This window comes from Anabas testudineus, chromosome 2, assembly GCF_900324465.2.
Source record: "Anabas testudineus chromosome 2, fAnaTes1.2, whole genome shotgun sequence".
Taxonomy (NCBI): domain Eukaryota; kingdom Metazoa; phylum Chordata; class Actinopteri; order Anabantiformes; family Anabantidae; genus Anabas; species Anabas testudineus.
This window is the reverse complement of record NC_046611.1, coordinates 27688807-27715436: the sequence shown is the minus strand read 5'-3', so window position 1 is coordinate 27715436 and position 26630 is coordinate 27688807. Positions and strand designations below refer to the sequence as shown.

The 26630-nt window shown below is 39.3% G+C and overlaps 1 protein-coding gene across 1 annotated transcript in view; it reads right to left on the bottom strand.

Moving 5' to 3' along the window:
- ofcc1 (orofacial cleft 1 candidate 1) overlaps positions 1-21151 on the bottom strand; it is a 72094-nt gene extending 50943 nt beyond the window's left edge. Inside the window, exons 1-13 of the mRNA XM_026364005.1 lie at positions 21140-21151; positions 19981-20051; positions 19431-19606; positions 16475-16579; positions 15756-15839; positions 12923-13147; positions 12638-12735; positions 11191-11289; positions 10454-10503; positions 9173-9296; positions 4891-5130; positions 986-1134; positions 651-765 (exon numbers count right to left, since the gene is read on the bottom strand). Coding sequence (XP_026219790.1) covers positions 651-765; positions 986-1134; positions 4891-5130; positions 9173-9296; positions 10454-10503; positions 11191-11289; positions 12638-12735; positions 12923-13147; positions 15756-15839; positions 16475-16579; positions 19431-19606; positions 19981-20051; positions 21140-21151 — 1548 coding nt within the window. The remainder of the gene's footprint in view (positions 1-650; positions 766-985; positions 1135-4890; positions 5131-9172; positions 9297-10453; positions 10504-11190; positions 11290-12637; positions 12736-12922; positions 13148-15755; positions 15840-16474; positions 16580-19430; positions 19607-19980; positions 20052-21139) is intronic.
- Between the last annotated feature and the right edge of the window lie 5479 nt (positions 21152-26630).

Here is a 26630-nt window from a genome sequence, read left to right as displayed (position 1 = left end):
AGCCAATCATTAGTATTACAGTGCCCAATAATTGCAAAACATAATTCAATTAAAACCATAAATGTGAGCACACTATTGCTCATCCTGTTGTTGCTGTATATCCGCAATGATGTACAAAAACTTGGCTATTTACATGCCTTAGGAAGCAAAGCAACTGTAGACGGTAATGATAATGTAATAATGCAAAAAACATGTCACAAAGGGACAAATAAAGAGACAAAACCAAGACAGAGGGCTTTGTTCTGGCTTTTAATTCAATTAAGATGTTTACTAATCTAATCAATGCATCAGCTCGAATGCATCCGGAATAGCTGGGTAAAGATGTGGTTCTTGTTTGCTCTCTGGGGCCAATTTCCAATTTCTCTGTAAGAGCTTCTTATCAAAGAAAATCCAAAAATTCAACCCCCCAGATCTACCATTGTGCCTCCCAAATAATAGGGGAGGGTGAGGGAAGAGATGGACACACACACACATACACACACACAAACACACACACACATACAAACACACAGTTTAGCATTCACAACTAGTTGGAACCATAACTAATACCTGCAAACAATTATAGCTATAAAATGCAAAAATTAACAGATAAGAATCTTCAAAAGAAACATGCATGCACATGTTTCCTAATCCCACACACAAACACGCACCTCAAAGTACAGGTTGCACAGCCAGTGGTCTAGATCTGAGAAGATGAGGCCTTCAATTTTTTTAAACTGGTCCAGTTGTCTGTTGGGCTCGCACCTGAGGAGAGGGGCTTTGAACCTGGTTTGATGACATGTAACGAGCAGTGACCACAGCACCACCAGACACATTATAGATGAAGTCATTATAAACTTACATACATACTTTTTTTAAAAACGTTGTTATCTGTATTTTTCCTGGCAATCAAAGTGAAATGAATGAAATCAAATGGAAAAGTAAATATACTGTTTAAAGTTCAAACTCACTGAGGGATAGCAGCTAACTTTGATTTGCAACGCACCTGCCCTGGATCAGATCAAGACTCGGGCCACAAACAGGAAATGCCCCCCATGCTAGTACAGAGCTCATGTGGTTGCTGTCTCCTGGCAGTGCAATCAGCTGGAATATCAGGACCATGGAGGGGATGACCTCACAGGCAGCAGGTAAGACCTGCAGAAACATAAAAAGGCACAAAATCATTCACAGTTCTACTGACCACACGTGCCTGTGGGCACGCACACACACACTAACGTATACACACACTACACAGTTGTAGCATATATGCAAGTAGTAAGCACGCATAGACTTGCACACAACCACGAAGCCAATGACAAACACACACAGAGGGTAACAAACAGGACAGGAGCCCTTAGGGAGTCACTTAATCAACATCCTAGTCTTGAATCCTCTTTTAACTTGTGTCCGTGTTCTCTTAATGTAAGAACTTTCTTAACTGCCATTCCTACCCGTCCTACTCAGCAAATTGCCTAAAAGGAGATGTTTGGCGTGATAAAGACTGTCAGCATCAAACGCGAGGTGGAGGAGAACTTGAGCTTGCTGTTGTAGTCTATGAGCTGACAGTTAGTGAATATGCAATGCAGCGTGGCCACCATCAATCAAACAGATGATATTAAGGGTATCTTGCATGAAGCAAAAAGTGTTAGTGGTTAGCAGTCGATGGCAAACACATACATTCTTATTTACCCAGAGAACAGTGGGTTTGCTTAAAAAATGAACTGACAGTGAGGTGTGTGCCACTTCATCCATCACCGGGTGGAAATATTTTATCCCTTTATTAGTTGTAATGGAAAATGCAGAGGACTTGTTTTAACACATAAATCATGTGTATCCCTCTCACCCCCCACTAATCTGCTTTTGGTATGCACCTGTGAAATGATGGGTAGTAGTGTCTGACTCAGGACACAAATTTATGGCATAATATCACGGATTATGGATATTGAGGATATTTCATATTATTCATTTACTGTAAGAAATATGACCTGTATAAATAGTAATTTGTGTGCATGTGATGTGGGAGTGCATATGTGTGAAGAGCCTGCATGCAGACGTTTGCATATACATGTATGTGTATGGTGGGAAGTGCTGTGTTACTGTGAGCTTTGTGAAACGGGATGATGTGCTTCAGAGGGCTTTTTCACTTCCTCTGTCTTCTCCAGAAGCCCCTTAAACCGTTGGATACATCCAGTTTAATTCAAAACAGACCATGTATTTTGTTATTTTATTTTTACAGAAGTGTGCATATGTGGACGATAGGAGTAGGGAAGACTGTTAAAGTTTTATCAAACGTTTAACACTTCTTCACTTGTTCAATAACCAAAACAGGACAAAGGATTAAAGAGGGACAAAAGACAGAGAGAAATCATGGATTCCAAAACATACTTACTTTATTCCCCTTTTCTTCTTCCTTTTTTGGAATCTTCCCATCTCAATACGTCTTCCCATTCGCTATAAAAACTGTGCAAAGACCGTGGGCCCAACTCTTCTCAAGTGCTCCCACTTGCTACCATATCCAAGGCATCTCCTACTGTACTGCACTGTTTCTGTCTAAATCCGAATCCAGACACACAAAGCAAGGGTGAATAAAAAAAAAAAAAGGAAGGAGAGGGAGGGAGGAAAGGAAAGGAAAATAAGCTTCTGGCTTCTTCCTACCAGCACTAATTCCTCATTTCCCCTTAGAAGGCACTGCAAGCACTCCTGAAATCGCACGCTACAGTGTGGGCAAGAAGAGAGAGAGAAAACATCCAAGCCAATGCTGATAGTTTCAGACAAATCTGATCAGCGTTTCCACCACTGTCATTGAGGACAACAACAACAGGTTTGTGCATAAACCGCAGCTGAGGGTTGGTGGAGAAGAGGAGTGACGGAAGAGTGACATGAGCCATTTACCATGCCGTACTTAAACCATTTTTTACCTCTGAATCAGATCCCAGGTCTGCATTCAGTTTGTGCCAGCTTTTACCCCATCCTTTATCTTTGATGGGAGCTGGAGACAATATTATCAGGATGCTCTAGCTCACTGAATACGCCCACCAGCACATTGGCAGTGTCCACATGTGCTAAATGCTCCAGCTAAGGCCTTTAGAGTTGCCATCAGAACACTGAAGAAGCCCTTTCTGAGCCTCAACAAAACTCTATGGGATCAGGAGGGACACTGGATTAAGTGGCTTCTGTTTGAAGGTTCCTTTTGTGAATCTTTTGTACTCTACGGCACATGTGATCAATGAACAAACACAAACAAAGAGTCCTAATCCACTGGTCAATATCGGCTATCCAAAAAACGAGTATGTGGGTTTTTTAAGATTAGTGCAGCTTCTATGGAGGAGGTTTTACTTCATATCAAGAGGTTTAGGAAAGTGGCTGTGTAGCGTGCATGTATTTCATCTAATATAATCTAAAGGTTGGTTCATCAAAAGAAGAAAATGTAAAAACTGGAAATGCATAAAAATATTATATTTTGTCTATTCTGCACGACTTCTCTGTTTCTCCTTTTATCCCCCCCATTCCAGCTCAACTATGTTACAGATGCTCAAAGACGTGTGGAAAAGACACTAAATTTTTCACTGCATTTGTACTTCATTTTCATTCCAATAAAACATTACTTCCTTATATAAATGAATAATTGATCTTGGGTTTGATTTACATGCATGGATTAAATGTCATGTTTGAAAAGTTGTTGTTTTATTCATATGGAGATCCCTGGAGAAAAACCTAGAGGCTGTGTGTGGCATATTTTCATATGCCGTCTTTTACAGCAATATAATTTGTCATAACCCTTTCAATCTCGAACTTGCTATGTCTTCTACTGCAACTGATGAAACCAAGAGAAACAGAACGAGGAAGATGAATTCGGAAATACTGCATTGTGGCAAAAACAAAAATTAAACATGCTGTGTGGAAGGTTCTGTCATATTAGCACGACATGTTTTATTGTTTGCTTTTATCTGAGGGGACTGTTTGTTTTTGAAATTGCATTTTATCCCAGGTTTTCCATCACATTTCACATCAAAGACTTCATCCTATCAAAATTGCTTTCAGATGAGAGACAGTTTTACACCATAGTTATTATTTTATGTTATTTCTTTTATAATGCAGCTTCTCTAAGCTTCTATAATGCAGCTTCTCTGTAAATAAAGGGGTTCTTATTTAATAAAATGGCACAGATCACCACCTGATTCTGTCCTGTAGTTGTTGTAATAATAAAAATATATTCGTGTCAATTAAGAAAAGAAACATGCAGGCTTTGTGTACAGTATTTTTGCAATAACCAGAGTCCCTTGAGTTCTCTTTCAGTTCTAAAGTGATAATTGTGAATTCCTGCCCTGACTGAAAACTAAATGCTGCATTCGGAGTCTGTGAACTAAATGCTTGTTTTTCAGAATCCCTCAGACCCCCAAAATAAACATTTAAATAATATAAGTATTTCTCAATTTTTACGTTGTACATCTAGAAACATAAAAAAGTGGTTTCTTTGCTGCTATGGTAACACAGAGACCATTCCTGAACAAGCTTCTTTGGACTATGGAAGGAGCAACTTGGTATGAGGAAGCTGCCAGATGCTGAACTAGATCTTTGCAGGACTTCTTCTGTTTTTTCAATGAAGAAACTTTTTTTGTCTTTGAATTATCCACATTTTCCTACAGCGATCACACTTTAAAATATTTGTCACTTTAACCTACAGTCTGTGTTTTTTAATTTTTTCTTTATTGTATTTTAATACTAACAAATTATTCTATATATATTCTATATATATTCTGTTCTGTATGTTAAAATTTAAGCAACTCATAATTGACTCAACATTGAATAGTGGTTAGGGTTAGGGTCTTGTAACCTGTATTTATGTGTAATTGTTACAGTCCCTATTCATTCATTCTGCTTTTACCTGGCACCTCATTAAATATTCCTCACCATAGACAAGCTCTGGTTGATGTTCAGGTCAATGTCAGAGACCCGGCCCCGATGCTCGGTTGGCTCAGTGAACACAGCCCACTGCTGCTCTTTCTTACTGGGCCATGCCAGGGCTGCACCGCATAGCCTGCTGTGAAGGGCCACACTAACACTATAGAGGCCCCTGGGTAGCTTGTCTCTAGTGGATCTCAGGCAGCGTACAAAGAGCTCCACAGGCTGGGGAGCTGTGTCCTGGTTCCCCTGCAATAAATAAAGCACAAAACTTCAGATTAGATTACAATATGGGTACAATAATCTTTGTAACAGATTTTTTTGGAGACTAAGTTGCTGCAATTTCATTACTGTGAACATGCCAGTGGAAGGAATTTATTAAACTAGATTAGACTAAAAGACTAAAATGCATAGATGATAATAATAATGCCACAACTCTATTCTACAATAAATGTGTATAATTAGTGTAAAAAAGTGTAACAAAAAAAAAACCAACTAACTTGTATGGGCATCAGTTTAAAACTTGTCAAAACGACATATTTTTTTTTATTTTAGAATGAAATGAAGACAATTTTGTACTACATGAATTTATAGCAAGTAGTAGTTTCAATTCAAATTTAAAGATGGAAAGAGACCAATCACTGGTAATCCTTACAAACAAAGCAAGACTGTTCTGTCAAAATTTCGTTGTAGCTAAATGTAGTAAATCTGCCACTACTTATCATCTATATCTAGCTAGTGTTGTTATGCCTGTCAGTTGGATGTTGCAATTTATCACTAAAGTGTCAAACACTTGTGAAAGTAAATAGTTAACCTGCCTTTAAGACAAACGATCTGTTGACAATGTCGACATGCGTACTGTATACTGATCTCAGTAAGTGGAAGTTAACAAAGCAGTTATGCTATCCAAACCTACCCCCATGCTCCACAACCACTGTGTAAATGCTGTTTGCAAATATGTAAATAAAGTGTACACATCCCCTATTTTTCCCAACACCTCCCTATCAATACTTAGCTTTCCCAGCCTTTCTCCTTGTCCTTTTTAGTGATATTTAGTACTCTCGGTTAGTTTGGCCATTCACAGGAAGGCTTCAAAACGCCAACCTTCTGGTAGCGAGCTCATCCCACTAACCTTCAGGCTACATCAGCCCACTTGTTGTTTATTTGCTTGTTTGTTTTGACATGTGCCTCTTTTTTAAGGCTTAAGATGAGTAATAGGGTAAGCCGGCTAGACAGTTTAGGTTTTTTATTAAACATAATCAGTGAACAATATAAATACATATTCGGTCTTTTGTCCCCTATGGCATCTGTTGAAAAGCAATGAATGAGGAGTCAATCTGGCTTAAACAGAACCACTCGGTCTTTGTCACCATTTTAACATTTTTAAATTCCAGCAGCAGTGGTGGTCCATTGTTTTGGTGTTTCGACAATCTGTCTGTCCCACATCTTAGTGCAGACAAAAGGGTTGGATGGACAGAACAAGAAGGTTTACTGTGAAATAAAAAAAAAAAAACCTATCAAGTCATCTCTTTCCATCCTATATCAGTCTATCTTAACCAATCCCAGTAAGTAACTAAATACATTTACTCAAGTACTGTACTTTCCATTTTATATTACTTCACTAGACAAATTCCTCTCATGTTAGCAGTTTGCAGATGCTTAATACAAAATAAAATAAACTAATAAAGTGTGCTGTGCTTTTTGTCTCCCGCATCAAGTTGCTAGATAATTCATTTGGGAGCCGAACTAGTCTCAAATACTGTTGTTGTGTCAAAACCAAGCATGCGTAGACGAAGCCTGTGATGTCTGATGTGTGTACCTCACCACATATTTAAAATCAGTTACAAACTTTAGTTCTCATTATTAGATTGTTTTTCACTGAAAGTTAAGTTTGTTTGCAGTTTGTAGCACAAATGTGAAATGACTTCTTACTAAATATTTCTCCTTTTAAAATGCCTAGTTTAACTCTATTTCCTTCAGTGTTTGATTTTATTGTTATCTTAGCCTCCTTATTCCATCTGTCCATTTCGACAGAGTCTGTTTCTTTCCTCTAACTATCCAAGTTTCCTTACTTCCCATTTTTTCATATAGTTATATTTACATTGTATTGACCAGGGCGAATTCTGAGTCTTGGATTCAATTCCACAGTTTCAGTGAATGACATAACAGCTGCATGTGCTTTCTCTCTCTCTCACACACACACACACACACTCATTCGCTGTATCCAGTGCTTGGTTTACAGTATACTGCTCGCACTGTTGTGACCAACCAGTCTGACAATGTTGCTACCTTTCCCAGACACACACCACGCACACATTCAGCTAGCAGCAACTGGCAGTGCCCATTACTCTGCCTGTCTGTGAGGGGGGAAGGTGTGCGCTGAGCCCTGCAGTAATGCCCCTCAATCTCCCCACAGTGAGCATCTTTGCCTACCAAAACAACAAAAACAATTTATGCAGAAATGAAATTAGTATAATTGGTGGCAAAGCGGTTTAGCCCACACATCACACATTTGGGAGGAGGTGATGGATGCCTCCAAACCTCCAGACTGGAAGGTTGTATGCGTGCAGACTGGAAAAAAGGAGGAGGAGGAGGAGAAGAAAGAAGCAAAGAACTAAAAAAGAATAGCATCACACCGGTGTCCAATTTGTGCTATGTATGTTTTTAAGAGCTATTGTTATTATATGGCCCGCATACTTAGGCGGGGATCGTAAGAGACAGTCAAGACAGCGAGGCAAAGGTAAAAGGTGAAGTGAGCCAATTTTCCATATCAGAGGTGGTTTGTTTGCCCCAAGCTTGAGTTGTGCCTAAAGTGCCATAACATTACAGCACTCCTACAGATGAGATCAAAGGCTCTAGCAAGGGATCCTCCGTGGTTTTGCTGGCAAGCGGCCGTTCATTCGCTGAAATATCTTTTAAGGGCTTTCCACACGTTGACTGATCACACAAAATGCATTCTTAATAGAGACAGGAAATGCCACATACAAAAACTTCCTTTCTTTCTAAGTATGGGCTAATATTCAGAGATTAAGCTTTCTCGTTAATTATTTTCATTTTAATTAGTAAATCTTAATTAACAATGAACATTCACCCTTAAAATTTTTTGGCTTCGGAATGAAGGAGGGGGGTGAAGAAAGGAGAGAATAAATATGACAATCTTTTTGAGACCTCCGGGCAGGATTACTGATGCAGGCTGCCTTAGTTATTAAACACGTTCTAAATTAAATGCCTCCATGAATTTTGCACAGAAATATATTTTCATAGTTTTGCATGCCAAATGTGACATTTTATATTTCAGATTCATCTCGCTGCAGTAATTTTAGGGAAATGTCATATAAACAAAGATTTTGTCATTTACCAAAGGAAATTACTATGCATGGCAGGTTTGGCCATTGGTTTCTCTCCCTCTCTTTCTCTCTATCCCTCTCCCTTTTTTGCCCCCTATTCTGCCTGTGCCGGTTGTTTCAAGTCAGCAAGCCATAAAAAATCTTTATCTCAGTGAAACACAGCAATTTGGGAGATAATCGAATGGTGACTGGGGGGCACAAACGCCAGTCTGAGGAATTATACCACAATCTCCCCTGCATTTACAACCTTCCTCAAAGCCAGTTGTCACCCTGGAAGGAAAGCCCCCGACTGAAGATTCATTACATCTTTAAGCCAGCACGGTGGCATGGCAGCCTCATCCCCAGATGCAACACAACAGCACAGTCCTCCCACAGCTGGTGATGCTACTGCTAAAGCTGCATCTTCCTTCTCTCTTTTCCCACTTGGTTCTCTTTTCTCTGTTCTGCCTCTGTCCCTCCTCCTTTCTTTTTTATCTCCAAAGTCTCTTTTTTTTATTATTCCTGCTTAGATTCATAAAACCACAGAAACCAACCACACAGTATAAAAATAAAGTGGCTGGATAGTTAGCATACTGTATAGGTAAGCCTTTTGCTCAGTGTTGTATGGCGCCTCTGTGTGAATGCATGTGTCTTTGTGTAGGCATGTGCACACGCTAGTGTAATGAAAGGAGTGTCTGAATAAAAAAAAATAAAAAACAGGAAATAGGGGAGATAATTTTCCCATTATCCTACAAGTCCCATTCATGACGGGATTTCACATAATTACATCATTTGACTGTTTTTGAACAAACAACGCTGCTTTTTTTTTTTTTTTTTTTTTTTTTTTTGAAGATTTGTAAATACTCCAGGATCAATATCTTCTGCTGTGAAAAGTTCCCTTTAAAGGGGAACGTGTATTCCAGTTTGTTTGCCTTCTCAATCCACAGTTGGCTAACAGATCTTACCTGCCATGGGGGCTGTGATCCTGAAGATGGGGACTCTGACTCTGTCATGTGGCCAATAGTACCCATCACTTCTTCCTGGCCTTCCCCTAGTGCTCTGAGTGATGGGCTCTCCGTGGTTCTGCTGCTACAAACACACATATACAACACACACACACACAAACATGAGAAGCTAACCCTGTTAATAGTCACCTGCATTTTGGACTCTGTTGTCCCACTCTGTAGCCAACAGCAGCTCAATCTAATAACGCCACAGCAAAACACTTTCCACTGGGTTCCACTCGCTCCCTTTCCCCTCTCTCGCTCCCTTTCTCTCTCTCTCCTTCTCGGCCTTTCAATCTTATCAGTGGTAATGTAATAAGCGGTTGCTTCACTCTGTCTCCTCGCCACCTCTCTTAATTCCTCAAAATAAAGCAATATCACAGGGGCCTTGGCCTGCCTGTGACTGGGGATAAGATGCTTGTAAAAGGAAGGATAATTCAGCAAATAAATGCTCAGCATCAAAGGCAGGCACTGGGTCTTTCTTTCCTTTCTCTCCCACTCTCCCTCCTCTCTGTTTGCCTATCAAAAATATTACATGTGCTTTCATCAGTTCACAACAAGGCACAATGTGCTTCCTAATGCAATTACTCGACCTCCATTAAATCAGAAACAGTCAAAACAAATGAATTACACATTTGTTACAAAAACCACAAGTCAGCTCTACATCTCTCCTCTTTATTTATTTCTTTTTTTCTTTCATAGGCATGGGGAGAGAAAAAGTGAAATAATTTCTCATTCAATTTCAGGCAGATGTAGCCCTAGGTGATGCATAGAAAGTCTCCCATGTCTAATAGCCACCCACCATTGATATCAGAAGGAATTTACAGGGTTCAAGGCTGTTGAGAGGAGGTCATCTCGCTAAACTCCAAACCACATTCATCTGACAGGGCTGGTGTCCGACTACCACCCACCCATAAAGCAACCAAACACAAGAGAAGATACTGATGTGTACAGTAGTTTCTTGATTTCATCATGTCAGCCAGCATGATCATCCATAATTACTAAAAACTTAAAGCTGATTGCCCGTGGGGCTCTCACTGCCAGATATGATGTGTGATCTTGGATTAAAGTGGTGGGACCATAAATTGATGTGCTTTCATTTCACTCTTAGATATTCTGTACATTCTCATTCCCCTTTATATTTGTCAATGTAAATTGCTCCACTTAAAGATTAAATTAGATTAATTATTACAGTCATGTAACATCAATTCTACATATGGAGAGAAATAGGGCTGGACTCACCACTGAAACAGGGTGTTCAGCTTGGGTTGGGGTGCTTCTCGTGCTGCTTCCTTTGAGATATTAAAGTAGAAATGTCAACAAAAGTTAATATGGTAATTCAGCTAACTGACAACTTATTAAATTTTAATGGCATTCCTCTAAAATAAAATGATTGATTTGATTACAAGATTTTATTCATTTCTTACTATAATGACATCTTTTCAACTTAGTTGCTTTGGCATAAAGAATTTCTGTTGTGGACAAATTGAATTGAATTGACTGGATAAGTGGTTTAAGTATTTTTTGTGACATGACTTAAAAGTCAAAGCCAAATAATAGTTCAATTTCACTAAGCAAATAGAGAGGAGCTTTCCAATGGAGAATTACTGCACTGATTACTAGGATTCAGCTGGTAACACAAAGAGGACAGCTCTACTGAATGACCACGTTTCCCAATCAACAGATGTTTTTCCCTCCTGATGATGGCAAAGCCATATGAAATGACAATGCCAGGATTCTATAAGCTTACTGTAAATTGTAAAAATGTATTTCAGGGAGCACAAGACATTGTTTTAACACATGGATTGGCCACCACAGAGTTCAAATCTTATGAGCTGTGCTGGAAAAGACTTCAGGAACATATTCATGTAACTCTGACCAAAATAAATGTGGTGGTATTGCACAACACACAACAATGCAACAACAATTGCATGCTGTAGAGTGTGTGAGTCTTTTGGGCCAGACAGTGTATATCGTACATGGGCATTTACGTTAACATTCCCACTGAAGAAGGCCATCAGTCTCTTCTTTCTGTCTGCCCACTCGCACCTCTTTGCTGGTCCCTTCTGAGCTGCTTGCTGAAAAAAAAAAAAACACATGCACACTTTTTTTGGGGTCTCATTTTATGAAACAGTGCAGTGCACCCTAATGGCAGAATTGAGCGCAAAGGACCAACTGTAATGCAATCTGCAGGCAATCAATACCAAGCCAGACCCTAAAGACATGCAGCATTTGACGAGTATTTCTGTCATTTTTACATTCAGTCAGCAGATTCACACTCCCTATTCAGACACATTGACACTGCTAAGTGACAGCGTCTCACCCTGTAGAGGCTTTGTATAGCAGAATAGAGAAGAAAAGCACTATTATTTTTGAAATAGATGTGAAATCTCTGTGGGATAATGTGCTTTCAATGGGGTAGTGGGTGTGGAAACAGTAGGACAGCGCATACATATTATGGCAGAATAAGATTACACCGATCCCAGTACTGATACAGCACACAGTAGATGCCACCGATTATCCAGTAAAGGAGGATGAGTCAACTGTTGCTGTAGCTTTCAATTGATGGTGAGACATTGTTGAACCTTTTTTTTTCCAATTACATGTACTTTCTATTCATATAATGTGATGCTGCGACTCTCCTTTCAAGTAAGATTATAACTAAAAATACAGTGGATAGACATTCTGCGTCCTGTTTACATGTGCATTAATGTTTGGGTTTCTTTGCAATCTAGAGTTGCCAACATAATGGAAACCCCATGTTCTTGAAATACAAACACTTGTTTTGAAGATCTGAATGCTAGTTCGCAAAATCCCTACTCCCCAGCTCTGAAATAAAAAGTAGTCACGCTCTATTTTTCCTGAAAAGACCATAAGATGGGTAAAAAAAAAACCAAGGAAATTCTGCTCTGTACAGAAACAAATATGCATAATAATGCATAACACAGTTCAAAGACAGAACAAAACAGTTTCCACAAATAAATTAATTGTGTAAGGATATCCTGTGTAGCATAGATTATGGAGTTGAAATGCATGCGCTCATTTTGAGCTGAGAATGAATGAGTTATCTAACCTCTGAAATACCTTGAATGCATGTTCTACAAAAAGTTATTTCACATGAATGCTTTCAGAAGAGATCCAGACCATCTGCACTCAAATGAAGCGGAGGAGAAAAAAGGTTAGGGACAAAAAGTAGTGCAAAGCAGCAAATGCGTAAAAAAAAAAAAAAGAAAAAAAAGAAAATTAGTAAGCCAAGTAAGTAACACACGTATACAACACATGTACACGGATAGATAAATGTACACGTGCACATGCACACACACCAGGTCCATTAGCCAAAGCCACTGATACACAGCATAATGGACATGGCTGATGTGCTGGTGAATATGGGATGATGACACAGATATTCCTCTTTGTAGCCCTGACCTGCAGCAGTGAAAGGCTGCCAAGCGTGATCATGTCAGGCCGAACGCGCTCCCTCAGCTGCTGAGTGTAGTGGGGGATCACCTCCTCAGCCGTCCTCACTGCAAGAAATAATACAGAGGCAAACAAAATATTTGCGAAAAATGAAATATTCCTGCGCTATATATGTGCAAATAAAATGAGTTTATACTACTCTATTATACATATTCGTATAACCCAACACTAGCATATTAATCACCTTCACATAAAGAATCAAATCTAAAGCAAATGAAAGAAGGATAGATTTACTTTTTACAGCGCTCTCTCTGCCCATTACCACCCTTCCTACTTTGAGTCCAGCCTCTCCTCCCAGTCCAGCACTAGCCTCAGCCTGGGTTTTGGCAATGGTGTCGGCCTGGGAGGGCCTGGAGCTCGAGGCATCACTACCACCATGGAACAACAGTCGCTGCTGAAGCACCGGATCACCCGCCTTCACCTCCAACACCTCCTCATCCCTGGAGGCTACCAGCATACCTGGAGAGATACGCATCAGTGGGCATGCACAGACACACACGCACACACAACCAGACACACACGCACACACAAATCTTGCTCACATAAACATCAGCACATGCATACACATACTGATGGATGCGCATACTTACCACATCCAGAAACAGACACACGTTCACAGATGTGTCTACGCACACACACAGACATTCATGCAGGTGGACAATGTACACTGAAACCATAACTAAAGGATTCTTTGTGCCTCAATTTCTAATCTAAGTATCAAAACTGAGACAGAACTATTGTTTTAGATGGACATGATAGACAACCCACATTAGTCTCCTTTGTTACTTTTTTTGCTCATATGCTCACAGTTGTTTATTTTAGCAAAGTCTGTAGTCTGTAGTCTCAAATTAAATAATATAAATTGTGTACTGAAGATGATGCAGAGTACAGGGCATAAGTTTGACCTGCTCTTATATTAGCCCTTGTATAGTGTTCAGGTCTGTGGGACCCTTTTTCATTTTTTATCAAACGAAAAGTGACACGATTAATTATTTTTGCAAACTCCGACTCTTTGGTCTTGGCTCATCTTCTGTGAAGAACATATATTAGAACACATTGTACTTCCCACCTACACATTTATATTCCATACTGGATGTTCGGGTCCACTGGACGCGAGGATAATAAAAGTGTGGCACTTGTAGGTCCTTTGTACCTTCACTTTGTCCCCCTCCTGTCTGGGCCTGCTGTTAGTATGTGTGTCTGTGTGAAACAGAGTGTGAGTTTTGTGTTTTGGCTAAAATATTGTGGTTACATTTCCACGCAATTTAACCCCTGTCTAGTGGAAACCAATCTTTATCTGCACATACTTAATCCCAAATAGAAAAGGTAAAGGGCACATATTAACCATATATGCAATTTATATTACTTGTAAACATCTGTTGAGGTTTTTTTTAACATAAAATTGTTTGACTTTGATAAATGTTAAATTCAAAAAAATGCAGCGGGTCCACCAGACCCGACGTACACTGGCTAAATAAGAAAAATATGAACACCACGTTATTTACAGTATGGAGGGAAGCAATGGAAGACATTGAATCTTTTTGAATCCATCACATCCTCAGATGGCTTCTTTTCTCAGTTTTTGGATGTTTAAATGTTTCACAGCAGATAATTCCAAGCAACAAGCCAATAAACTAAAGTAAAGCTTTTTGCTCCATTTTTTCTCTAAATTAGTTTCTAGTTAGGTGCCTAGAATTTAGCTACAACAGCTAACATGCCTTATGTATGTCTTTTCAGTTTTGCTTTACCACCTTCTTGGTAGAAAGCATAAGGTATTCTTTGAGCATCTGTGTTTTCTACGTGTGCAGTCCAATATGTGCAACAGCCAAAGCAGTTATCGCTGCCTAATGCTTTTCACATAGAAACTGATATCTAACGCCTTACAGAGAACAGAATGCCAGTCTTTAATCTCCAAGCCAAAGCAATAGCATTTATCGAGATAAAAAAGGAGTAACTGAAGCAGAATCTTAGACAGACTGAAGGGATTTCTCCAGGATTTTTTTCTGGCCACTGTCCATTTCATTAATACTTTGTTGCTTTCCTACTCTGTTTTATGTGAATTGTCTATGGTGCTTTGTGGCAGGCTGTAAAAAATGAAGACAAAAGGCTCAGAAGCAGTCACAAAATGTCAGGATCACCGCTACCAAACACTGAGCTGCAAAGACGAGTGGCGGCCTACACCGGTGGGAGGCATCCATACAGCATCCTTACAACAGCATAAGGTGATTGTCTTAAAGTCTGCTGCAGTTTGGTGAAGCATTAACTGGCAGTCACCACAGTTGGACTCCAACAGTACAGAAGTAAGAGCTGCCTCTGTCTTCCTCTCTCTCCCTTTTCCTTCCCTGTCTATCAGCCTATTCCATGGAAGAACTGTTAATCCAAGATCCTCTTTACTTTTTCTGTGGGATTTCATGAACATTCCAAGACAATGGATGGGGCTGCTAATCTTGGTGGTACAGCTAAATCCGAGACAATGCAAAATAATAAGAGCCAGCTAAATTCCACCGTGTTGAAGCAAGCCTAAACCCATCACTTGTGCACTGGAATTACAAGGGAAATGTGCGTCATGTCAACAGGATCTGGTGCGACTGTCTTCACCCAGAACAATGCTAAGCTTAAACCACCTCAATGCTGCCTGCTTGGTTACATATTTAAATGAAACTGAGCTAATGAGAAAAGGCTGTCTGTGCTTGGAAAGCAGCGACTACTAGTGAGGGTCCATTTTGAGTCTCATCCTTTGTTCCTCGTTAGTACTGCTTTTAGTGTTGGTGGAAAATGTACATGTAGCGTCTTAGTTTTGTCTCGGCTGCTTATGATTTCACCGTCTTTTCCTAAAAGCTCCATTCATAAAGAGTGTAGTCCTCAGTGACACCATTGTTTACACTTTTTAAAAAATGTTTGGAATTTAGTTTGGTAAGTTTGTTTCCATCAAATAAAAACAGAAAATAGTTTTCAAATAGTAACCCAAATGTTTCTTTATAAAGACTAACTAGCTTTACCGCTTTAGATTTTTACATCTGTCAACCACCCAACTGCTTCCAATTCACCCATATATTGGGATACCTACCTGGTATGTTTATGAAGGTATCATCCTCATCCAGCAATGCGGTCATTCTTTGATACAGCTTGTTTTCATCTGCATTTAATATTGCTGCAAATCAAAACAATTATAACATCAGTACACACTCCACAGTACTGGACAATTACATTTATTTGTGTACTTCAAAAGTATCTTCAAATCAAGTCAATCCAAACCACATCTTAACATGCAGACCAGACATATTAAGCCGTGGCTAGAGAGGGGTGAATATCAAGTGTATGCAGAGGGGTAATGAAATAGGAGCATTAACATGCCTGTTAGCCAGCCTGTCATCATGTGATGAGATTTGGTTTGCCGAATCCTTTGATATTACACGGCAGTGATATCCAAAAGATACAGGTGAAATGGCTTCTCCATTAATAGCCATGTTTCATTATAACATGCATATTACTTGGCTCCCAAGAGCTCGCTTTTAATAGGCCTACTTTAGGAGGGGGCTGCAAACTATTGATATGACTCTGCGTGTCGTTTGACAGGGGAGAGAAACGCCACAGTGAAATGAAAACTGACCAATGATACGTGACCTTCATCAATGACAGCAAGCTGGGTAGCCAATCTGGTGATGCCATCACTTAGTGTATTTACATAGACTGTCCTGCCATCACAAATGTCAGCCTGCTACCAGTGATCTCTTTCACCTCACTTTAATGAACCGAGGAGAACTATTATGACAGAGAATGGCATACTTAATTCCAGCTCATCTTCAGTGCTGACCCCAGCCATCCTGCAATGCCTTGGGTCTGTCTGCTCTGCCGACAACGGGTCAAAGTAATTTTGGGTACATTCATTTCCTGTGGAAAGTGCAAGAGGAGAGAGAATGAGAGAAAGACGTGAAGGGAGCTGGTGGGGGACTTGTGAGGAAGGGAAGAGGGGAGTTGTACAGGTTCAGGTTAGTGGTTATTAGAAGCACATGAAGCAAAATGTTAATTTTAAAACCCACACTGTCGGAGGGCAGGGGCAGTGGCTGCTACAAGATAAGGCAGAGCCAAGATGAGACAGGAGAGGAGAGGCAGAGAGGGAGAGAGAACTGGGAAAGAGACTGTTGGCTTTCTCTGTGCGCCTCTCTATGGCCTGCGGTGCTCTGGGGCCTAGTTAGCATGCTGCAAAAGGTCACGGCAAGCAATCTCTTAAATACGACTGCCATATGTTTGCTGTGTTCAAAAGGAACTAATGAGAAAGTCTACACTCTCAAAAGTACCTGGAATTTCAAAGACAATACCTTCTAAATACTCTGAGGTCAGCGGCCTAGAGGACTGGGCGAGTTTGGAGGGGCAGATCCAAAGGAAAAGAACCTGAACCTAAGTCTCATTGTCTTCTTATTAGTAGTCACTGACCTGTGGGTATCAAGTCTGCTCCACAGAGTTTATAGGAATCAAATGGCTCCAGGGCTCGTTCTATTAAGGGTCCACCCCAGCGAGTAGCTTTCTTAACCCCTAATAATTCTCATTACAGACCTTGAATATTTTCCTCCAATCTAAATTTCTCAGGTTGTGGGGCAAAAAAAAAAAAAAAGCAAAACGTTACCTATTGCATACAAGGATCACCTTTATGAAAGTCTGAAGGTTTTCTGTGCTTGGACGTATTAAACTGTGAGTATGGGTGTTTGCATATAGAAGCACCCCCTTAAAATAGCTCACTGGGATTCTTTCTTGCTCATATTTAATATCTGCATGAGGTTTTCATACTCCGTCCCTACTCTAAGTTAAACAGTCAGACTGAAATTAAACAAGGAGCACCCACATGACTCCTCAATGGCACCATAAATTGACTGTGAAATTCACATGTTAAATCTCTCCACATCGTTAACAGAGAGTTTGAACAATTTCTCCACAAATAGCTCTGAGGTTATGAAACCCTTTTTTCAAATACAAATTTGCATAATGATAGCAGCTTCGTGGATCGCCTTTTGAATCATATCTGTGATTTACCTAAATAGTCTGGCTGTCCTCCAGTTCATCTCTCTAATGAAAATTTCAATTCTCTGTTCTTACATGCACAATATCAATAACTAGCACTTCTTGCCAGGCGCGGTTAATGTTAGCAGTGATACACTTTGATAAAGGCCAAATAGAAGTGTCACAAACAAGGAACAATCTGCCTTTGTGATCTTCTAATGAAAGTCACTGAACTGTAATGTGTATTCACACTGCATATTTATGCTGCCAACTGAACTACTTATACAATGTAGAGTTTATTTAGGCAAATCCTCTACAATTACGACAAACAACTTTTAACCCTTTCTAGATATTTATGTGATAAGCCCAAAGCTCTGTCAATAGCAAAACCAATTCCTAAGATCACAATGAATATAATTTTCACACATTTCTGATAGTAATAAACTACCATGTGTTCATATTGTATGCTCTAAGGGCATGCCAAAAGGCCTGATTTACATTTCTAATTAACAGTCATTAACATGCCAAAATATGGTAAAAAAAAAAAAAAAAAAATCAACAGTTGACATAAAGAGACATCAGATCCAGGAGTTGAACTGGGGTTTTGTTGGTGTGTAACTCAATGTTAAAATGTGGAAGTCAGAGAGAAAATCATCCAAATGTTGCAAAAACTGTAGTAGCATTCAACCTACAACAACATGATGATGACATGAGCACACATTCACCAATTTTCTTGTTAAATTATGCACAAACTCAAAATGTAAAAAATGTAATGTACAACATTTTTTTTAACTGATATTTCTAAACAGAAAATGGGGTTTCATTAATCCCAAATGAATCACTTAGTTACAGTCCACATAAAGGAGTGAATAATGAAGTTAATACTGAGAGCAATACTGAAAGCAATCCAGGTGACATTTTGCTTATCTACAGTATATACTGGACAGCATCCATGTTTCTGTTGTTTTAATGTAAGGGTATAAAACTAATTTGTAATAAGTTGCTAATGAACGTTTTTTTTCACTTACTACTACTTGCAAAAATGAATTTGCAACATCACACAGCATACATTATGTTTATGATGGGCATTTTTTGTTCATATGCTGGCCAAGTCCAAACACCATGATGAAGTATAATCCTACCTCATGTCCATAAAACATCATGATAATAATTGCTAATAATTACTAGCCATGCACAGCAAAAGCAAAATAAACCACATTAATTCAAGAATCTAACATGTGACTCATCCCTGAGAAAACTGGCACGCTCGCAACCTTGAACGCATCCTAATTTACCATCCCCTTCCTCAAGAGTTCTCCCTGACATACTGAATTATAAGGGGGCATATTCGTATGCCTGATTGGCCTTAAGCCGTGTTTCGGGGGCGTTGTGAGTACACCACACAGACAGCGGATCGGCTTGGTAGCGTAGTAGCGTATGTAAATGCACTCTCCTATGACTCCAGCCCACCACAAGGCATGTAGCCGAGAGTGGGAGTCAAGGCTGATTGTGTCGAGGGTACTTCTAGATAGAGATAGAACACCCACTACTGTAGCGTTCTCCAGCGGAGGAAGAAGTTATACGAGGGTTGCTTGTTAGGACATGCTTGCTTTGGAATGCAGGGACCAAGGGCCCCCCGAATGGAGAGCGAGAGAAAAAGAGAGAGAAAGAAGGAGTGAGAGAAAGGTTAGATCAGGAACACATCTACTGTCAACAATTTTGAGGCTAATGAAAAATGAAGCTTCACCTCTTTCTTTGGCAGGGGCTTGCAGCTCCATTTTTTTTGGGTGAGCTGCAAGGGTGCTATCTGGCCTGTCACCTCGAATTTCTCTCCCCAGCCAAACCGGAGGAACAGAAAGCTCAGCGCTTCCTCCTCCATCGAAGGCTGGGTTTTCTATGCCCAATACGGCGTCTCTCTCTCCTCTCCCTGCCAAAATAAGCAGAAACATAAATAAAAATACAAACAGTGACTTGAAGAGGGCAATACAATAGTTAGGTCAGAGTGACTTGTTAAAAGACAAAGCGTATTTAACGGCTACAAATTTTTTCTTATTGGTGATTTCTCTGCCCCAAAATGTTCAAGCGCATCCTCCTCGAATGACACTAAAACACAATTAGGTTAAAATTAAATCAGAATCTTGCAGGAGGAGGAGAGAAAAGAGAAGAAGAAGAAATGATTAAAATAATTACAAATTGCGCCCTGACAAGCAAGAGCAAAATTTAGCCCAAAGCCATTTGTCTGTAATTAGTTAATTAATCCTTACACAAATTATGAGCAATAACTCATCAAGCAGGACTCACCCATCAGAAATTCAGCCGACTTGGATTTCTTCTGCTTAGGTTGCTGCAGAGCCTTCTGCTGTAACTTCTGGAGGGAAATTGTTAAATGAATAAATTAGCTGCAGAATGAAGATCATCATTTATGATCCGCAACTAACGCAGTATTTTAAATATGGGACGACACTGAAATGTCATTTAATTTACATCGCCGCTAAAGGGGTCAAGCACTAATTGAACAACAGGAGTGGAAAAGAATTTAATCATACATAGATAAGAAAAGTTGACACGAATGTGTAATGAAGGTCACATTAAAATACTTCCTCCTTGTTTCTAAAATGAATGGGCAACAACACTACCTTCTGGAAAATTATGTATTTTTTTACATGGGCTGCATGAGAGTACACAGCCTCGGTGTGCATAGGAGGACCGCGGTAATGCAGGCACACGTCTTATCACTTCCTTTTACATGAACTCAACCTAAAAAAATAAATGTCCCAAATAGAACAGAAAAATAGGACCATGCCAGGTTGTTTGTACTTAGTAAAGTTATAGTTAATATGAGCTTAAGAAAATTACAAATACAAATGCGAGCTACAAAAGCAAGTCTGAGTTTCTTTGAAATCAAGAGTACCAGGAACAAACTGTGCAGTCCCACATTTCTCTCATTTATACAGACATGCAGAACAGTAAAAGTGCTGAGGTAAGAGGCAGGAGGCATAAGTAGTTGTTTTCGTTATGGATATGTTTATATAAGAATGCACCATATGAAAGAGCGCTGCTGCTCAAAGCGTATGGAGCTTTTTAAGCATAATTTTATGCAGATTTCAATGATGAACTGTTCTCATGCCCGTGAACAGTGCGTATTTGTATACAATATTTAATTTCAAAGGCAAAATCATGGGGCAGAATGGGTGGGGGACTTATTTCAACTCTAAATGACAGAGCAATTAAAATAGAGGGGGACTACTTCCAGACCAATCTGGTAAGAGGAGTTTTTGTAAATCTGTTTTTACATTCAACAAGCCCTACAGCAAGACATTCATTTATACCACTGAGATTAATGCTTATCTAATTGTAACTTATTTAAAAACCATTTTCTTTTCGACTGGGTACCAATCATTTTTTTCTGAGTTTCACATACTGTGGCGTGTCAGACTGGCAAATACTGTACAGCACCCGTAGTGCCATTATCACCATGCCTGTTCCTTTATTTCCTCACTCTCACTTCATTAGAACCCTTACATACCTTTCTGCAAGATAAGTGTGGGCTACATACAGTGTGCAGAGTGAGAACCTCCCTAAAACAATTATGGCAAAATGAATCAGGTAATTTTGCTAATAAAGAACACATCCAATCACCATTTGTTTTGTATTATAACAGGAAGCTCAAGCTATATTGTCTAGTAAACCAAAGCAGGAATTCAAATAAGCCACATGACATTTGCATTCATTGTATGGTATTACAATTTTGGTCGTTATTGGAACCTTGCAGCCGTTTCTAAAAAGCCTAATGGATAAATTTTTTTTAAATGTCCTTCTACAGAAAAGTCTATTTTTCCGTGACACTGGCATTAAACAACACATGCCATGAAAGCTGTTTGCTAATGTAATTAATCATCAAATTAGAACAATGGATGAGGATAGCACTCCTTTATTTCTCAAATCATTGTGCCCTTAGGGCTAAAGGCACTCTAGAAAGATGGGTAAAAATCAAAGGAGGAATCCCATTAAGTTTTATCTTAGGCTAAACAAATGCATTCTGTTTATCGCCCAAATTACTGCACAGTATAATCTAGTAGATCATCTTCCTCATAATGGAGACAGCAACTGTAGAAGGTATTAAAGGAGGAAAATTAGAAGAATATTACTTGGGATTTTATTTCTTTAAAAGTTCAGCATAGTCATTTTATTCTTCCCCTTGTGTGATTTTTAAATCAGCCTCTCCTCTGGGCACATTTTCCTTTTGGTCTTGTTTCTAACAGTGCCAGTATTTTCCACTGTGCAAGGTGAGTAGGCACCATGTCCTGCAAATGTCAATAAGTCCTCTGATTACAAGGAACATATTCTTGCCTTAAGTTCAGTGGATGAATATTAAAAAAAAAAAGCTTAGTAAACACACAAGGGAAAGTACGCAGAAGTACAGTACATACACCCCAGGCCTTACGCTTTGGGTCACTGTCACTAAAAATCTAATCCACACAGCACCATGTGAGCGTCTCTGTCTAGAGAGCTAAGAAAAATGCCTGGTTCTCATCTCGCTCCCTAGACCCCACTGACATTGACAGCATGCTCCTTGTAATACAAGGACTGTTGTTTAATGTGCCATAACCGGATGGAACATGCAGATGTTGCTATTCTAAAACAATAAACAACAATTCAGTCTTGAGGATACAAAATAAGCAACACAGAGGTTCCTACGTAAACAGGATTTTTAGAGGTAGAAGTGGCTGTTCAGCATGTAGACGTGTGTTGTGAGTTGTGTAAACTGGCTTAGTGCAAGCTTAAATTTAGGAATAACTCCACTGTCATGTTGCCTGTGAATCTGTTAAATCTATGGTGCCGTGCTGAAATCATGTGCCAAGATATTTGGGTTCATTACAATATACATATACAGTAGCACAACACAATAGCCCCTGAGATCATGCTCTTGTCTGCTCTCTGAAGGCATTTACACATGTCCCTTTACACACTCCCCCAGTTCACTCTACAACACACACGAAATGCTTACTTTGCAGTCAACATGAGAGAAGAATCATTTAGAAGTGGTGACAAAAAAAATCCACAACTTCATTTTTCTTTCTTTCTTTTTCTTTTTTTTTTTAAATGTGATTGTTGTCGAAAGGAATTGGGCACAACGATGCCTTGTTCAGTTCTTGTTGCATTCAAAGGCATAGCTAGAAGGGCTTGGGGAAGACCGCTTGCTGCTAGGGGCTGGTGGGCACAGACCAGCTAGAAAGTGAATTTTGCATACTGTACGGATCATCGCCCAGTTCAGCCCAGTCACATTGAATCTGCCATCAACCAATTGTGCTTCATGAAACTGTCAACCCTCATTTACGTCTGCTGTTTTCTTCCCCACGCAGCTGTAAACAAGGCCCCAGCTTTGAGCTGTCTTCCTCTGTCACTGCGTGTGCTGCTTGCCAGGGGAGTGGAGACAGCTAAAGCTCATCTTCACAGAAGCTACTTAAAGCTACCATTTCCAGACAAGCACTCTGTGCGTGAGGCAAGGGAGTCAAGGACAAGTGTGTTTCTGGAAATGACAACTTTTAAGAGCTTTGCATAGACATCCCTGCACATTGTCTCTTTAGTTGTATTTTTTACTTGTGTTTTTCCTCAGACTATTCTGTCAGTATGGTTCTGATTGTAGAATTGATCGGTATTGGATTAATTGTATATATACATATTGAAAACTAAATAAAAATCATCTCCTGTTATAAAATGTGTGAATTTGCACCATAAACACTGGAATAAAATAATAAAAGACCTAATGAAGATGGGGCTGAATGCCTTGCTAAATCAGTATACATAAATTGAATTTGTTTTCATGTTTATAAAGTTTCCTTTTATCTATCGACGTATTAAAAATGTCCATATCAGTAAAATGTCATAACAGTAATGAAAACATCTACAAAGCATCTTTATTTAAATAATGAAAGATAAGGTTAGCATTTTGTTTCAAAGGCACACAAAGCCACATCTACCCTTAAAATATGAAACCATCTTAATTTATACAGCAGCCTTATATGTGCACGGTAATTTTGACCCACCAAACAGTTTCTTATTAAACAACAACCACGTCAGTTGATGTAGACAGAAAACATAATTAGTATTCAAGCTTAATTAATCTACGCTGGCCCCCTTTAAGTGAATTAGTCAATTATTTATGCATGTGTGCTCCTTTGATGCTAACAGATTATGTATGTAACTGGAAAAAACCTTGAAAAATGACTTTGAAAACTTTCCACCATAAAATGTCACCGAAAGCTTCTGCATTGACTAAGAAATGTCAGTGACGACTATGAATGCTGAATGACTGTGAAAAAATAAAAAATTAAAATCCTGAACTAAACTACCAAACTTTGACAAAGACTCATTACTGAAAAATTACCCATGTCACATATTTTACTGACATAAATTATTATTACATTTATTACAATGTGTTTTCTAAAATCCAATGTGCAGTGGACAAACTAAATCCACCAAATATGTACATTTTGTGTGCCCTGATCCATGGAATGGAAATTTAACACAGGTCGGATCAAGGTCTTTCCTGGGATCGTGGGAACTTCTTGGGATTTTCAAGAGCCTTTTTGTTTTTACCCTTGAGAACCAGGCAGTGCACCCCTCAATCCCCCATTGAGAACCCAGAGGCAGCACAGAGGAATGCTAAATGTCAATGGTCAGACTGCACCAGCACCTTCAGAGAAAGAGAGATGGAGGTACAAGGCCTGACCTCCTTGTGTTCAGCTCCGCTGCTACGAGGGCCAGAAAGGAAACTGTACTCACACTGCCAAAGGTGTCCATCTCCACAAACTGCAAAAGATCATCACTTGCTGACCCTGATCTCTGAACAATGGCAAGGCCTGGACAACAGAATGTGTGAAAATACGGTGAGAAATGTGTCCAAACAAATAAGATAACTCAAATGCAACATGCCCCCCAAGAATATGAAGCGCACACAAAGAGAATATGGTATTTATTTGCTCCAAAACTTTTAAATGTGCATCATTATTCAAAGTTGGTTGATGTTACCAGACCTAAGATTTCCTAAATAGCTTACTGTTCAGCAAAAAATCATTCATTCTAAGCAGTGTTACGCTATCTCTCTCCTTCTTGTGTGCTTAAAACTGTTATCTTTGCAATGCATCTCCAAGAATAAAGGCCAATAAAAACCATTTATTATCACAGATAAATTATTAGCCCTTTTTTTTATTCAGATTGTTTATTCATTTACATCTGATACAATATGATTTGGTATTTTTTATCATCTTTTCCTATGGTAATTCACATGGCTTGCACAAGTTTCTGCTGAAATAGCAAAACAAACCCCAGGCAAAATGTGAAAGATTATCCCATACCATGCGAGCTAGGATGAAATGCTATACTTTTTCAGAGTGAACACTGCTCCATTGGGTGTGATTGAAAAACATGTAAAACTATTGAAACTGTGGTTTGTATATGTGAGGGAAAATGAGTGTTGTAACAAGTGGGCCAGTGTTTTTGTAATTGTTTCAAATTACATTCTGCGTAATAACTCAGTGAAAGCAGAGCCAGTGTGCGGTCCGTACACATTAACTAGGCAAAGACCACAGGATATCCATGCACCTTATCACGGCCCACAAAAAACTCGATTGTGTAAACAACTGTGGAGAATAAAACTCCTAAGCTATATTTCCAGCTGTGTCTATTTGTGTCCAATGGTGCTTATCACCAGCTACACAAAAGAAGGATAACACCTTTAGAAGAGGTACTTTACAGCATTTCCCTTACATGTGTAGTTTATTGAATTAAAGTCATTCCTGTTTTTAATTTTCTGAACAGTTTTCTGGGTTACTAATAGTGATGCATGTGAGTGAATGTTTTACACAGGCTGTTAAATTATGATGCTGTGAGAAAAATAAGTCCATTAGATGTTAAAACTGCACTCCTCCTGCCAAATGCTAGATCCCTAACCAATGAGATTGCCAAGACGATTGTTAAGCACATAAATGACTGACTCATTCTTCCGTTTTGAGTTCAGGCTTTCTGTCAAAAGCCACATGCGAATATGTTACAGTACATGCAACTTATGCTTGCTGGAGTTAGCAGCAGTCTGAAGAGATAGTCATGTAGTTCACTGCTGTATTAAATTATCTCTTGTGCTAATTCAACAGTCTGAACAAACACACACTGCCACAACGCCAGCCAGCATGCAGCAAAATTTCCCGCACAGGGTTTCGTTGCAACTGTATTTGCTTTTGACCCTTACGCCACAAAACCCGTTCCCTGCTTAATCACAACAACTCACTGATATTTGAATTTTGAAGCTGAAATATCTCCGCTCACAAATATGCCTCTGCGTGACTTTTTGAGACCTTCTTTCTCCACAAACCAATGTTTGAAAATTATGCAAGTGTTTTTAATAACGCTTCCTTCAATCAATGGCCTTTTTGGCCTTTGGTCAGACCCCAGACATCCACTGACCTTTCTAGCATTAAATAGCCTATAGTATTAAACAGTGAGTAATGAAGAGGTTGTTATTTATTATCCATGAAATCTACAATAAACGGCAGCATGAATAAAAATAAAGAAAAGACCCACTGCTGAAATCACACATACTGTATGATTCTAACATACCAAAAGCAGGAATTGTCATCTAAAATGACATGATACAATGCTTGATCTGCAAGCATTTTTTTTTTTACATCTCCCTCTCCTGCCCTGAGATTGACCATCTCTTCTGTCATCTACTCAACTAAGCTCAATCAGCCCTTAATCCAGAATGACAGTGGGGTCTGTGTTGCACCAGACAAGGCACTTCCCCTTTTCTATGGCATAGTGCGACCTGAAATCTTCGCTTGACATTCTTTTTCTTTACCACGAACACGGATAAGGGATGTAATTCAATAGTCACTGAGGGACAGGGCACCGCGCACCAAAGAATATTTTATTTGCTTGTGGACAGAGG